Source organism: Cololabis saira, chromosome 19, assembly GCF_033807715.1.
Source record: "Cololabis saira isolate AMF1-May2022 chromosome 19, fColSai1.1, whole genome shotgun sequence".
Taxonomy (NCBI): domain Eukaryota; kingdom Metazoa; phylum Chordata; class Actinopteri; order Beloniformes; family Belonidae; genus Cololabis; species Cololabis saira.
The window spans coordinates 13,311,792-13,327,708 of record NC_084605.1 but is presented as its reverse complement, the minus strand read 5'-3'; the positions used below and the strand labels follow the sequence as shown (position 1 = coordinate 13,327,708).

At 38.5% G+C, this 15,917-nt stretch overlaps 1 protein-coding gene across 1 annotated transcript; it reads right to left on the bottom strand.

The window, feature by feature from the left end:
* Positions 1 to 563: 563 nt before the first annotated feature.
* On the bottom strand, positions 564 to 11,448 carry pdpk1b (3-phosphoinositide dependent protein kinase 1b). Its single transcript, XM_061707838.1, has 14 exons — positions 11,299 to 11,448; positions 7,456 to 7,746; positions 7,162 to 7,204; positions 6,925 to 7,062; positions 6,685 to 6,829; positions 6,475 to 6,572; positions 5,463 to 5,538; positions 5,310 to 5,378; positions 4,253 to 4,349; positions 3,991 to 4,164; positions 3,594 to 3,811; positions 3,268 to 3,325; positions 2,888 to 3,040; positions 564 to 2,739 (listed from the first exon to the last, which is right to left on the bottom strand). Exons 1-14 carry the CDS (start codon positions 11,320 to 11,322, stop codon positions 2,626 to 2,628), a joined length of 1,698 nt encoding a protein of 565 aa, XP_061563822.1. The 5' UTR covers positions 11,323 to 11,448; the 3' UTR covers positions 564 to 2,625.
* Positions 11,449 to 15,917: the final 4,469 nt, after the last annotated feature.

Here is a 15,917-nt window from a genome sequence, read left to right as displayed (position 1 = left end):
GTCATCTAGACTATATATCACAAGAGAGTAATTATTATAAAATCATATTATGGGCTGATTTAATCAGGTTTAATGAAAACAATCGGTGTTATGTATCACAAGTTTTATGGGTGTTGAATTCATTAAACCACATTAAATCAGCCCATATATATGATTTTTTAATAATTACTGTTTTGTGATATATAGTCTAGATGACCATGAACACATCACAAGTGGTTTGACCAAAATCAGTGGTATGTATCACAAGTTTTATGGGTGTTGAATTCATAATATCCAATATCAAACCAATTCAACCGCGGTACCATAAATCAGCCTTAACAAGTCAGCAAATGTCTGAAAATAAGCCTTTCATCGCTGGATCTTAGGTTATTCAAGACCAAAAGAACTTTGCAAATTCCCCAATGTCTATTGAAATTCATTTTCACGACACAAAAGCACGGATAATGGGCCAGTACTTTATTTACATGCTGCAAAACGTGGGATGCCACCGCCACTGAAAGCTGTTTTTCTTTTTTTTTTTAAATGTGTCGTGGCTGGAGTTAACAGAAGACAGGACACATGGCTTTCATTTAAATGCCTAAATCCCTACATGCTTTAATTACTGGACTACCAAGCATTAAGTGGAAAATTCGTCATTCAACATCTACTGACCTAGCGAACAAATAATCAGAGAGAGAATGAACATATTCATTAAATTATCAGAGTATGATTAAATCACTGAGCAAATAGAAAATGTATGATATAGTAAGAAAAAAGCTGTAAAATATTATAGTTTACAATAATTATTCACATTCAAAGGCTTTACATCTCAATACATACACAACGTGGCCCCTGAACATGACTTCAATCCAAATATGATTCATATATTAGAATTTAAATAACACAGAATGAACTATAGGCTAAACAATAGCCATCAATAACCTTATACAAGAATAAAAATACAAAAACTGTATCCTAATATCATTGCATTACTTGCTTCAGATTTAATAATACATCATCTGTACATCACAGTTCTAGTCAGTTACAAGCCATACAGGGTATTCCATACACCATGTAACCGACTGCCATCGACTTGATTCAAACAATTTTGTTATTTAGAGGAAAACCCTTCTGTGGCATTTCCTCAACATACAGATACAGCAATTTCTTCTGTCATTAAGATCAGATAGATATCCTTTTAACTGACATCCAACCACATCGAGCCCTGGGCCCCAGGGTCCTATTCACCTATACTCCAGTCACACACTGCACACACAGACTCAGCTGAAGGAAAAGGGCCTTTGGAAGGGACCTTATGGTACTATCTCGAAAAATAAAAGCATTATGATCATACATGTTGCTAAAACAAAAGCATGAGTTAAATCAGTTGCTTTAATTTCTATTGGGCCAAACACCAGAACGGGAAAACAAAAATGATGGACCAAGAAGCCTGATGAGGCAGTTAAACCATCTTGTCCAGTGACAACAGCTTTTTCTCCGATTGATTGCAACAATGATACAAATACCATTTCTGATGATGGAGTTTTTCTGTTCAGCATGAAGTGACTTTTATTTTTTTTATTTTATAATTTTTTTACCTCAATAGGACATACTGAAGATAAGCTGACTATTCCACAAAAAGAAGTCACACCATATAGCCAGTGAATGGTTGAAAAGAAAGAAAAAAAAAAAAAAAAAAAAAAGAAAAAAAAAGTAAAATAATTATCAATGGTAGTTTCTATGGCTGCAAATGCAGTCAAAAATACCCACCTTTAAACTTGAACAAACTATTTCCAGTGCCCTAAGAGAGAAGCAGACAAGGCTGAGCGACAAAACTGGCCTGGCCATGCAGGAAAGATAAGCAGGTTATGATTAAAAAGTACAAGCTAGTGGCATGTTTACCCACCCCTTTTTAGCAAAAACATCCTCAGTAGCAGCTAAAGAAGGCTCACGTGGAGACTGGATCAGACCCATGTCTCATTGCAGACCAGCACCCTACTTTGTTACAGAGACCTTAATTGGGCTGCAATAAGCAAGTACCAAGAGAATGAGTGAGGAGGGGGGGGGGGATAGTTGAGCTCTGGCAAAAATATATATAGGATCTGAGTAAAGGTGTGAAACTGAATCAGTTTACAGGATCTGTTACAGCTATGGAGTATACGCACTAGCAGTTGGGCTTTACTACAGCTTGCACATATGGCGCAGGATGAGAATATGGTTTAATTGACATTTTGACAGGCTCTGGTTCACAAAAGTATGTGGTATCATTGAAGCAGGAAACCAGTCCTTGCATTTTAGATAGTCCTAGCAGTACCCAAGCTTGTCTCATTCTACATGACAAGCTAGCCCATCTCACACCCTCACAATGTACAAAAAGCAGATGTTCATGGTGAAAGTTTTATCATCCGTACATGGAAAAATGCAATAGAAGCCTCACAGAGAGCACACAGAACAAGCAAAGCAACCCTGAATCCAAAGTTGTATTTTTCCTATGGTTTTACTAAAGGAAAACAAACAAGGTCTAGATACCAGCGTCTCTAAGAGTTTGTTTACATTGTGGTGATGAAGGGCACTACAGAGGGTATTACTCTGCTCAGTGATTGGCCTCAGAGCTAAAACGGAGTGAACACAGAATGAATTCTGCTCCTATAGGCCAGGGTTTTGGTGCCTTTGATAGATTTTTCTCCACACTTCCTGGATCTTCTTGCACCATCTGTCTGCATTTCCACTGGGATCCATCAAATAGTATGTCCGGTTAGGCTGCAAACATCAAATGAAATGGGGGAGAAAAAGGAAAAAAAAAAAAAGAAGGAAAACCACGTGTGAAAAGATTCCAAGCACTGGGCAAGTATCAACATGCTGCTTCAGAAATATTTGCAAAACACATCAAAAATATATCCTTGTTTACCGTGTGAACAAAAAAGGTTTTGAAGTTCTTGGCCTCGGGGCGTAACTCAAAGGACCAAGGAATCTCCCCTTTCAGAACCCTGTTGACAGGATCCACATAGTACAGGTGTGGTCCTTCAGTAAGAAGCAGCTGTCTCCGACGAGCAAACAGACCCTGAAATGGAATGTACACATGAAGACATTATTTCACCGACAGAGGGGGCCATGAGCTTTTCCTCACAACAGGGAATTCCAGCAATCAGAAGTCATTTTTGTGACACAATGACATCTCATACTAGAAATAATTTGTTTTCATAAAATACTTAAATTCATGCAAAGGTTTAAAATTATTATACATTACATTGAGCACCAAAAACTTTTTCACATAAGAGTCACACAGACCTTGCGTTTATCCACTGGGCCCATTTTCAGGATCAGGTTATTCTCCACAAACTGGTGCCTATGTAAATAAGCAACAGCAGATTACCAACACCCACTTCCCTTCACTCAAACCATAATTTTTCTTTCAACACATTATGAATGGTAGCTAAACACGCACTTATGTACACAACAGCTTTGCAGAGCAAACATAAGTTTCTTTCTTTCACATTCCTAAAACTTGAACAATCCAATTATGATCTCTATAATTATCACAATGGAAAAACAAAACAAAAATCACCCATTCTGCAATGCACAAAGATTAACAATCTAACATAAAGTGTATTTACCAGGGGTTTCCAGTGGTTTGTTTGTCTAGCAATAACTGCTTTTCTTCTTCAGTGAACTGCAGGTCAAGCTCAAAGGAGTTGCTGTCCAGGTCATGGATGTACTGTTCAATGTTGCTGCTGGACCTCTGCGGCGGCATAGAATCGTGTGGTGACAGCGACTGTGATGAGCTGGACTGGGCCACTTGCATGTTGCTGAACTGGCTTAGGAGGTCATCGTACTAAAATTCATGATGAGGCAGATGATGGAATAAAAAGTATAATGATAGTTGGTTTAAAATTTGTAGATTATTCATTGTTTGGAGAAACATTCAATGACACCATCTTGCATCCTCAACAAGTAAACCATTTATTAAGATCTAGAGGATGATAAAATCAATTAATAATAAAATAATCTCACGTTTCCGTAGCAGTCCTCATCATCTTCAGACATAGCTGGCAGATAAGGTGTGAGCTTAGGGGGTGTCTGCTGATGCAAGTCACTCCAGGAAATGGTGTCAAAGAATGGGTGCTGATTCAGCGGGTCATACCCTCCCATCTCTTCACATCCAATCCGCTTTGATGGATCCAATGACTGATGAAAAAAAAAAAAAAGAATGAGAAGTGAAATGTCACAAAATGTTGACGTGTTTGCGAAAATATGGACAAATTTGATAACCTACCAAAAGCTGTTCAACAAGATCCTTGGCTTTGGGGAAGAATTTCTCCGGAAATTCATATTCCAGCTTTATTATCTTCTGGAATATTAGGTACTCATTTCTATAATGTATGAAACAACATGAACATGTTTGGAGACATATAATACACTAAAAATTACATTTTACACTACAATACTGTTTTTGCGGACCATTAGGCGCACCGAATTATAAGGAGCAATATCAATGAACGGGTCTATTTACATACATAAGGTGCACCGGGTTATAAGAGACATTATAAAACACATATAAAGCGAAACAAAACAGTCTGGTAAGTCGAACTTTGTTCCAACTCATTCCCAATAATTCAGAATATCGTTCCGTTGTAACTAATACACTAACATTTTAAATCATTCATCTTCCATGAATCAACAAATAAAAAGTAGTGGAGGTAAGCGTAGTACAACGTACTGTTCTCAGATTTGTTCATCGTTGCCAGTGATAGCGGACACCTGAAGTTAGTGTTAGGTTGGAACAACGTTGTATTCCAACACTTGATTATAATTGGATTACGATAGTTTTGAAAATTGGGTTTGTGCTAAATTAACTAGTGATGCACCGAAATGAAAATTTGTGGCCGAAACCGTAATTATGTAGTGCTTGCCAGCACTACATAATTAGCTATCTAACTTTGTCTAATGTTGCAACCCATATTCAACTAGGGGCCGACTTTAGTACAACGTCTCTGTGTAGGCCGGGAATGGTCCGACAATCGATCAAGCAGAGCGGCTTCGTCGCTTACCAAAGTCCCAATAAAACATTTTGACAGATTTTTTGAGCGCAGTGTACCACATAAAATTGGTTTGAGGTCAGTAAGCACAAGAACAATTCATACATAAAGCACCTGGGAATATAAGGCGCACTGCCGATTAAAAAAAAAAAAAGAAGTAAAGATTAATATTTTAATAGATAATACCGCCTTATAGTGCGGAAAATATGGTAGATAAGGAAAAAACGTCAACCAGCCATTACAAAATTAAATGTTTTAAAGTAAACTGTACATCATTGTATTGTTCGTACTTACCCAGCTCTGAATGGTGGTAATCCAGCCACCAACTGATAGATTATACACCCCAAAGCCCACAGGTCAGAGCTAAAAAAAAGAAAAGAAATACTAGGTTATATGTCAAGATAACTAAAACTCAAAATATATATAACCTCAATCAAACCTCATTACCTCTTACATGCTGATTTCTCAGTTAGTAGCTCTGGAGAAACATACTGCGCCGTTCCAACAAAGGAGTTTGCCCTGGCTGCAAAATGATACAAAAGATAACAAATATATTTGTACAATAATTTAGTCTGATAAAAAAATAAATTATTGTTGAGCAGTACTGGGAAAGCAAACAGATTCTAAGGGCCAGCGCTGTCTGATAGCATAAGAATAAGAATGCTTATACTAAAATATTAAGGCTTCTAAATATTCATACAATATATTTATACCATAGATATGGAACAGGACTGTTTTGGTTATTAAAAAGTTGTAACCAAGCCATTTTGCTATCTAATGTTTTGGATGCTCAAAATAAGTTAAAACAGTGAAAGGAAAAAAAATTGCATGTTCCACTAAAAACCAATAACAAAAACAACCAACAAACAAAACCTAATATTTAACCATACTGCTTTTTTTTTTTTTTAGAACACTTAAAATGTTTGGATAGATTTGACCAGAATGACTGAAAACGAATGTTAATTAGCATAACCTAAAGCAGCCCCGCTAAAATAGTTATGTGTGACTGAAATAAAGTGGACTCATTTCAGCCACCTTCCCAGGTCTGCTCTTTCCACTCATTTGGAACATGGTGCTGGGGAAAAGAGGCTTCAAAAGAACTCTTCAGAAAACCTATGAGAGACTTTGCAAGGGACATGTCCAGTTCTTCTTATATAGTGTATGTAGTAGATAATAGGGAACTAGAGATCTGGTAGTTACAGTGCCTCCTATACAGTACTTCCACGTCAGGGATATCAGAGAATTGGTGGCCATACCTTTATGTTTTATGCTTGTAGGTCTTATATTTCACAACACCAAATATTGACAGGTACAAATAATAGGAAAAATTGAAAAATAATTACAATGCCTATAGATTTGAATCCCCAAAGACAAGTTAATACAATAAATATTAAACGAAACTAAATTTACATCACTTAAGGGTTATGTTTTATCAGTAAGACAAATGTGAAAACTATACCTTGTTTACTGTCTGATGACAACTGTTTTGCTGTCCCAAAATCTGTTATCTGGATGTGCATCTCTTCACTCAAAAGAATATTTTCTGGTTTCAGATCTCTAAATTTAATAAGAATGAAGAACAATTAAGTAACTTATAAGACAAATAATTGCATACACTAAAATACAAAAAAGGGGGGAAAAAACGACAAAAAAACAATAAAACACTTACCTGTGTATTATCCCCTTACTGTGCAAATATTCTAGAGCACAAACTATTTCAGCTGAGTAGAACCGGGTACAGGTCTCATCAAAAGAGCCAATTTTGCGAATGTATTTCAGGAGTTCACCATTCTTAGCATAACTGAGACCAAAGTCTACAAAAAAAACTGTTAAGGAAAACTCTGTCAATAACACACAAAGCATCTGAAAAGTTAATATGAAACTGTTTGAGAACTGGTTAAAAGGATACACAACTTCTCATCATCTTGAAATGTAAAGTAGAGCTTGACGAAGAATGGATGATCTAGACTTGACATCAAATCCCGCTCTCTTCTCACATACTGGGCTTTGTTCTCTTTTATAATGTGACGCTTCTCTAAAATCTTAACTGGCAGTGGGGAGAAAAAAAAAAAATCAGTTTTGAGCATACTCAACCAATTCACCATTTTGAGTGAAAGTCAAAATTAACTAAGTGCTTTATACTAACTTGCATATTCTTTCCCCGTGGCCTGTTCTCTTGCCAGGACGACCTTGGGACAAAAAAAAGAAATAAAATAATTCAATAAATAAAAATACACCTCACTTGGCATGTTGCTTTTTGTCTGACCGGAAATATCGAAAAAACTTTGGACATGTTTGTCAATTGACCATTTTTCCTCAACTGACTTTAAATAATCTAAGGGATGACTCATCTACGTTCATTTATCAAAAGAATGTTAGCATGTAGTAACATCTACCCAAGTATAATTCAAAGGCAGAGAGAGGAATGCAAGTTATATACCGTCGAGAAGGAGCCCTCTCCCAGTATCTTGCCAAACTTGAAGTCCTCTGGCTTCTTCTTGCGTGGTTGAGGAGTCTGGACGGCTGGCTGCGTGCGGACATCTGAGCTCTGGCTGCTGGCAGATGTTCCTACAGCACAAGCCTTTGCTGCGGAGCCCTCCATGCTAGGGCAGTGACTGCTGCTTGCGCCTGGGATAGCAAGTGGCGAGCAGGAGTCAGGGTGGTTTCTTACCATTGATGGATGTGAGCAGGAACAGATGACAACGTTGGGCTGAATGGGCACAACATCATACTGAAACAAGAGAATGAGCAATGAATATATACATCAGTCAGCACAGACTACCTAGCTGCACCTCCCATCAATGAAAGCTATGCGTTTTACATTGTGTCTTCACCTGAGACATAAGAATAAACGTGTCATCTTTTGAAACAAACAAAAAACTGTCAAAATGCTCTGTATGATGCATTGGAAGAAACCAGTAGAAATGCATGATTCATATTTTAATGACTGACAACTTGAGTTATCAAATCGTTATTAAAACTATAGTTAAACCTTAAGTGCCCTTTTAAAAACAAAATCAACAAAATTGATAAAGTCATCATACTTATTTCAAATATAATCAAGAGATGTAACAATTATAATACAAAAGTCTGTGTCACTTCAGTAGCCTTTGAAGAAAGACCTAGGCGAACAATGATGTAAACAAATGAATTAGAAGTCTTTTTGAAAACGTATATTTGTTGTTATCGCAGAAGGATTAGGGTTAATAAAATAAAATTCTGAAAGGCGACAGCGTTTTTGAAAAATGTATGTACAACTAAATTAAAATATGGCAGTGTAGACTACAAAATGAAATTATGGCAGTGCTGTACAAAATAAGTGATGTGCCAAACTGTTTCTGAAAACCTGCAATAATACTAGAAGAGTAAAGGTTTGTCTTCAACAAGATTCATCTTCCAGATGTGCTTTATCAAACTTATTTTTTAATACTCTTGATGAAACACTGAAAATGAAATCTTGGCTTACAAGTAAGCCAACTTAAAGCAGCACAATGTAACTTTCAGCTTTTGTTGAGTTTGGCGGCTCCTTTGGACAAAAGCGGTAGTGCTTTACCAGTAGGGTGGCAGGGTTCCTACCATCCACCTCAAAGTTACATAGTGCCAGTGAAGGCGATACAGACCCCCTCAGACCATGACAGAGGTGTCATTAAACCTGTTGTAAGTTGATGTACCATCACAATGACTCTGGAAATATTAGATTAAGGTGGAAAAGTTACATAGTGCTGCTTTAAAGGGCAATGTTTACTGTAGATAAAGATATGCAACTATTCAAGAAGCTGCTTCAGGGGTTGGTAGTCCCACCCTTCACTGATCAAGTTGTAAAAACTATGTCAAGGTTAATGTTTGCATGTGACAGCAGCACTTCAACAACAAGGACATTGAAATGATCCCATTTGAATGCATATAATAAAAAAATAACGTGGGGGAAATTAACACAAAACATTAAACGCACCAACAGACATGAAGACCCTCAAGAAAGCACAGGACGATTGTCTGTCAGTCAGCAGAACTGTTAGTGTTTTCCAGAGGTGTATAATCCAGGTGCCATAAAGTAAAAATCCTGTCCAGCAGTTATTCCCACCCTCTGAAGAAGCATGTGAAGACAATGCTACAGCTGCTGTTTGCAACATTGGAATTGGTTGTTTTTTGCAGAGGTGTTTAATCCAGATGCCATAAAGTAAAAACCCTGCTGTGTTTCTGGATCAGCCTGTACATTTAGAGCAGGGGTTTTCAATAAGGACCTACCATTTACCTGCAGAGGAGCTGGTTTAGTATTTGGTTGGAACGACTGCTGGACAGGATTTTTACTTTATGGCACCTGGATTAAACACTTCTGGTGTTTTCAGTGGTGGACAGTAACGGAGTAAATTTACTTGAGTACTGTACTTAAGTACATATCCACAGGATTTGTACTTTACTTGAGTATTAGATTTCTTTGGTACTTATTACTCTTACTTGAATACATTTCCAAGACAAATATTTTTACTTTTACTCGAGTAAATTTCTAGGAAGGCTGAAAAGTACTCATTACTTTCAGGTCTGCTCTTTTTCTTCTTCCCTAAAATCCTATTGGACACAAGCTGATTTTGTCAGAGGAGGAGACCTATCACAGTGCACGCTCTCCACTGGGATGTACGTAAAGCGGAAATACGTCAAGCCTCTGAATGGCTGAATGGGGAGACAGTTTGTTATGCTCTATATTGCTATATTGTACTGGTACATGTCCTTCCTGTAAAGTTAAGTGACTTCAACATTGAGTTATTGAAAGCAGAGATGTAGTTTTTTGTAAAGCAGTGGTCTTTGAGGGGGATCCAGACTTAGTTGGATGGTGCAGGTTCATTTGGTTCAGTTCATGATTGTTAATAAACTCTGCATCATCTGCTGTCCTCTTATGATCCCATTCATTTGATTTGTTTTTGGTGTTTCTGCAGGTTTTATATAACATTGTGGTTCTAAAAGCAGCACATCAGTGCAGCTGGTTTCAAAGAGTTAATTCTCAGAAACAAGAGTTAAAAGATCCTTAAGTTAATTTAGAAAAAAATATAGTAATTTACTGATGTGGAAAATAAGAAATTTACTCTTACTCTTACTTAAAGTAAATTTAAAAGCATTTACTTTTGGACACTTAAGTACCTTTAAAAGCAAGTACTTTTCTACTCTTACTCGAGTAATATTTTGACTGAGCTACTTTTACTTGTAACGGAGTAAATTTTGACCAGTAGTATTTGTACTCTTACTCAAGTACTGGGGTCGAGTACTCTTTCCACCTCTGTCCAGATGCCATAAAGTAAAAACCCTGCTGTGTTTCTGGATCAGCCTGTACATTTAGAGCAGGGGTTTTCAATAAGGACCTACCATTTACCTGCAGAGGAGCTGGTTTGGTATTTGGTTGGAACGACTGCTGGACAGGATTTTTACTTTATGGCACCTGGATTAAACACCTCTGGTGTTTTCCAACAATTTCATACTTCAGTGTTGGTAATTTATAACTTATGGAAAGACTGAAACATACAGTTTATCGGCTGGCTGAGCTTCTTTTCAGTCAAAAGCAAGGTGTGGCCATTTAGCTGCCTATTCCGGACTTGACTGTAAAAGTTGTCCAATGTACTAATAGTTGTTAGACTACTAACATTATCCTAATGCAGAGTACTGTGGTAACAGCTGGCCTGGGGGAATGTCCTCTTCTACCCAAAGCCTGCTAGGAGGCTAACACGAGCTTCTGCTGCCGGGCATCGAACTACAAACTCTAGCAACACCTTAACTTAGCAAACAAGGCAACACCATCAACTCCAAAACAGCGCTTTCGTTTTCAAATATCGCTTCCACCAGAGTAAAAAGTTTGTCTGCTGACATCCATATCGATTTTTTTTTAAACTGACAATCAATGTAGACGAAGTTGTGGCAGGAAAACCATGTTATAAGGAGAAACTGGGACGCGGCGAGGCTAGCGATGGTGGGGAGCGCGAACCCGAGCTAACGTTAGCAGCACTCACTGACCCGCAGAAAATGGTCATTTGTAAACCAAAACAAACACCAACCGCGGAGAAGAGCTTCGCTGCTGTATATATAATCGAAAAGTACCCGACTGCAGAAACCCGAAGGCGGTAAAAGTGATAACCACGCGTGTTGTGGTAGCCAGCATTGAGCAGCTAAGTTGCTAGTGAGTCGTAGCGCTACATGCTATTTCGAGGCCGTGCCAAACTACTTGTTACAAAGCTTTCATTATTGCACGTATTGGGCCCTGGCTTCGAGCAGTTACTCTCGTTTTAGTTGCAACACTCACCAGCTGACTGGTAGCTCTTGCCATGGGAGTTTTCCGTGAGTATTTATTTGGAATAAAATAATTAGAGAAGCTCCAGTAATGGCTGCCTCTGCGCCTTCATTTTCGAGCTGTGACGTCGCTCCACAACAATGTTACCGGAGGACAGCAGAGGAGAGTCCTGCTGGCCACGCCCCCAACACACACGTCACAGCCTACTGGCCACGCCCCCTCCCCAACACACACGTCACAGCCTGCTGGCCACGCCCCCTCCCCAACACACACGTCACAGCATGCTGGCCACGCCCCCACAGTCAGCCCGCTGAACTTTTTTTGTTTTTTTTTCTCAACTTTATTGAAGCAAAAGACATAAGTATACACAGAATTGAGAGCAACATCAGCAGGGGCGCCTCCAAACATGTTTCCAAGGGGGGGCCAGATGGGGCCACTTAAATTCTTGGGGTGGACACCAAAACTAAAAGCCATCATTACAGGATTTTATTATACTGTTGTAGTATACAGGCTCAGAAATACTTTTTTTTTTAACTTTCTAACTTGTCTGCATACATATTATTGGTTAATACCATGTTGGTAAAAACCTAAGGCATATATATATATATATATATATATATATATATATATATATATATATATATATATATATATATATATATATATATATATATATGTATATATATATATATTTATTTTTTTATTTTTTTTAATATATATATATTTTTTTAAATTTATTCATTTTTTATTATTAGGCTCAGAAATACTTAAAGAAACGCCGACTGATATGCATTTGGCCCAAATGATTTGGGATGAAACACATAACTGACGATAAAATCTACGTGACCGGCAAGTGTTTTTTTTTTTTTTATTGAGGCCAGTGGGGTGGCCAGCAAATTCGTAGGCGGGGCCGTGGCCACCCCTGGCCACCCCCTGGTGGCGCCACTGAACATCAGACATATGTGCAACAACATAAACTACACAATTATACAGTCACAAATACGCCAGGGGAATTAGTCATTGACAAAGAAAAAAAAATTAAACAAATATCTTATATACCTTACAAAGGTCATAAGTTTTAACAGCTTTTTTATTTACAGAATCAGATATGGAGAATATGTATTGTTTGATATATGCGGACAGCTCCGGAAAATTCGGCTTTTTATTAAAAAATTTGGATCTGTGGATATAGAATTTAGTTAAAATAACGAGCAAATTGATCAAATAAAATTTACAGTTGAGATTCCTGTCAAATTCAATATATCCAAACAATACATTTTTCCAGCACAAATTAAATTGGGGGTAGATGTGATCTACAATAAAGCGGGACAATTTACTCCACAGTTTTTTTGTGTACAGGCAAGACCAAAATAAATGAATTAGCGTTTCATTGGGAAAACCACAAAAAGTACAACTCACGGTCTGTCTGTATGGTCTGTCTGAGGACTACATGCAAAACTATTACAACATATGACTCAAACAGGCCTACTGAATGAGCTGATGTGAAGGTAGGAAACAGCACATTTATAAAATAACAATGTGTAGACTGTTAGATTTAAGGTTGTTAAGTTGTTAAAGGTATTGTGACATGAAAAACACATTTTTCTTGATTTTTTGTGTTTTGTTGGGTGTCTTGACATCAATTACACCCAAAAAAAAACAAACTTTTAACATTCAGTGTATTGTGTGCTTTCTGGGATTTTCCGCATAACTGTGCAAAAACGGCGCACCTGGTTTGGTGGCGGGCCGTGACGTCAGGGCCCGCTAAATCACCGCCCCCTCCACCCAGGTCCCTGCCTCCTCTCCTCTCCAGCGCACCATAAAGGCTGATTTATGGTTCCGCGTTACACCGACGCAGAGCCTACGGCGTAGGGTTACGCGGCGACGCGCACCGTACGCTGAACCATACGGCGTAGGCTCTGCGTCGATTTAACGCGGAACCATAAATCAGGCTTAACACGGAGCAGTTTAGAGCCTCTTCTGTTCTAATCACCGGAGGAGAACTGCTAAGAAGACCCGCGGCCACTGACTGGACTTAAGATAAGGAGACACTGCTGCTTGCATGCCTTTATTTTTATGATTGTTTGCTGTGGACTGTCTGCTTCGCCGTGCTGCTTTTCCGTGCATGCTTCGCCTGTCGCTCCCGGCTTAATGCCGCGTTCCATTTACCTCGGAACTGGGAACTGGGAACTCGGGGGTGGTGAAGATTCTCCCACTTTACCAGTAGGAGATCCCACTTCGAGGGGCATTCCAGTTGAAAATTCCGACTGGGAACTGGGAAATTCCGACTTCCGAGGACAAATGGAACGCGGCATAACTCTCCGACGCCGCTGTGAGCGTATTGCTCGCGGGGAGCTGCGGTCCCGGTCCTCTGGTCCCGGTTGGACTTCATCCCCGGGCTGTAGTCGCCCTGTCTGGGCTGTGTGTCGGTGTTTGTGGTCGGTGTGCGCGCGTGTGTGTGAAGACGGCAGAAGTGTGTAGCGGTTGGTTGGAGGAGGTTTGGAGGAGGAGCGGAGCAATGATTGACAGGAAAGGGGAAAAAGGACCCGTTTTTCACGGCGCAAAAAAACACTGTAATAAAAAGCCAGGAATGGAGTACTAGAGTGAAGTTTTTCTTGTTACACTCTTTTAGACACATTTGAGGGATGTTGGCCAAGACTTTTAATAGTGTTAAAAGCATGTTAAAAATGATGTCACAATACCTTTAAGGCACTCACTCAAATGGAATTCTTTTTTTTTAATTATTATTTTCATGTATTTTTATTATATCATCGGTTACTGCTGTGCCTGTTTGCTCCTCTTTCAGCAAATATATATAGATAAATAACAAAATATGACATATATGGTCCAGTTAGTCATTTGATTTGGTGCCCCTGGGCGCTCGCCTGGTTCAGTATATGGATAATCCGGCCTAGGGCAAGGCAAATTTATTTGTATAGCACAATTCAACACAAGTTAATTCAAATGAAAAGCAGCAAGACACAATTAAACAATAAATAACAAATAAAATGATAAGAAAAGAGGTAAAATAATAAAAAACACAAGTTGTTAAAGAGGGCAGTAGAGCAGGTAAGTATTTAATTGAAGAGTACCCGTTTTTCCTTTTTCTATAGACCTGTTTCTTTCTTTTATCCCATGTAACTTTTTTATCCTGTAGCCTATGTGATTGTTTTTAACCCTTGCTACGAGTACTTGTGCTTATGTAGGAATTTGTTTTTATTATTGTACTGCATGTAAGGATGCGTGGACTGTGATTTTTGCACTTGCACTTTTGTCCTCCCGCAACGAAGTTCCTAACGGAAAAATAAAGTACTTTTGAGTTGAGTACGCTTCAGTAAACAGTAATGTTTTTAGGCCTGATTTAAAGGAGCTGCCAGTTGGAGCAGACCTCAGGTCTACAGGAAGTTTGTTCCACCGGTGAGGAGCAGAATAACTGAACGCTGCCTCACCTTGCTTGATTCTGGTTCTTGGGAACCACAACAAACCAGATCCAGATTAACTCAGGTGTCTGGGAGCTTCATAGGAACTAACAGATCAAGCATGTATTTTGGTCCAAGACCATTCAGTGCTTTTTAGACCAGCAGTAAGATTTTAAACTTACATTACTGTTTACTGAAGCATACTCTTAAAGCAGCACAATGTAACTTTCAGCTTTTGTTGAGTTTGGCGGCTCCTTTGGACAAAAGCGGTAGTGCTTTACCAGTAGTGTGGAAGGGTTCCTACCATCCACCTCGAAGTTACATAGAGCAAGTGAAGGCGATACAGACCCCTCAGACCATGACAGAGGTGTCATTAAACCTGTTGTAAGTTGATGTACCATCACAATGACTCTAGAAATATTATATTAAGGTGGAAAAGTTACATAGTGCTGCTTTAAATTAAATACTTAACTGCTGTACTCTACTTCCCTTACTTTTAATAACTTGTGCTTTTTATTATTTTACCTCTTTTTTAATCATTTTATTTGTTATTTACTGTTTAATTGTGTCTTGCTGCTTTTAATGTTGATGTAAAGCACTTTGAATTACGTTGTGTTGAATTGTGCTATACAAATAAACTTGCCTTGCCTTGCCTATGATCTGGTAAAATGAAAAAGTTGACTATTTTTCATAATTATGCATAAAAAACAGCTATCACTTTACTAAACTCTTTAATTTAATGCTGGCACCTTTTGTGAAATAAAAATAAAAGTGGTTGCAAATTATTTGAATATAAACTAAGACAATGACAATAAGACAATACTGAAATTAAGGAATTTGATATTGTTTCTAAAATAAATCATTTTTAAAGGAGCATGAGGCAGGATTTATGAAAAGAATTCGTTTTAAGTTTTCTAGTAATAATGTCAGATGAAGCGTTCCAAACCAAAAAGAATGAGCCCTCTAGCGTATCTCTCCGTTGCCTTGAATAGGCTGTGTGCTGCAAAATGTGCTGCAATTCCGGGCCGGAATTTCCCGCGCTGTCCTGCGGATGTGACGTCACATGACGCTGCATGCGCGTTCTCGGCGGTGCACGAGTAAACATTGGATACGTGTTTGAGTCATGGAGGCAGCTTCAACTTGAATTGGGACTGAAAACAGATGCTGACATGGCTCATTTCCTACTGACCAGGTAAGATAACATTGTAAGTC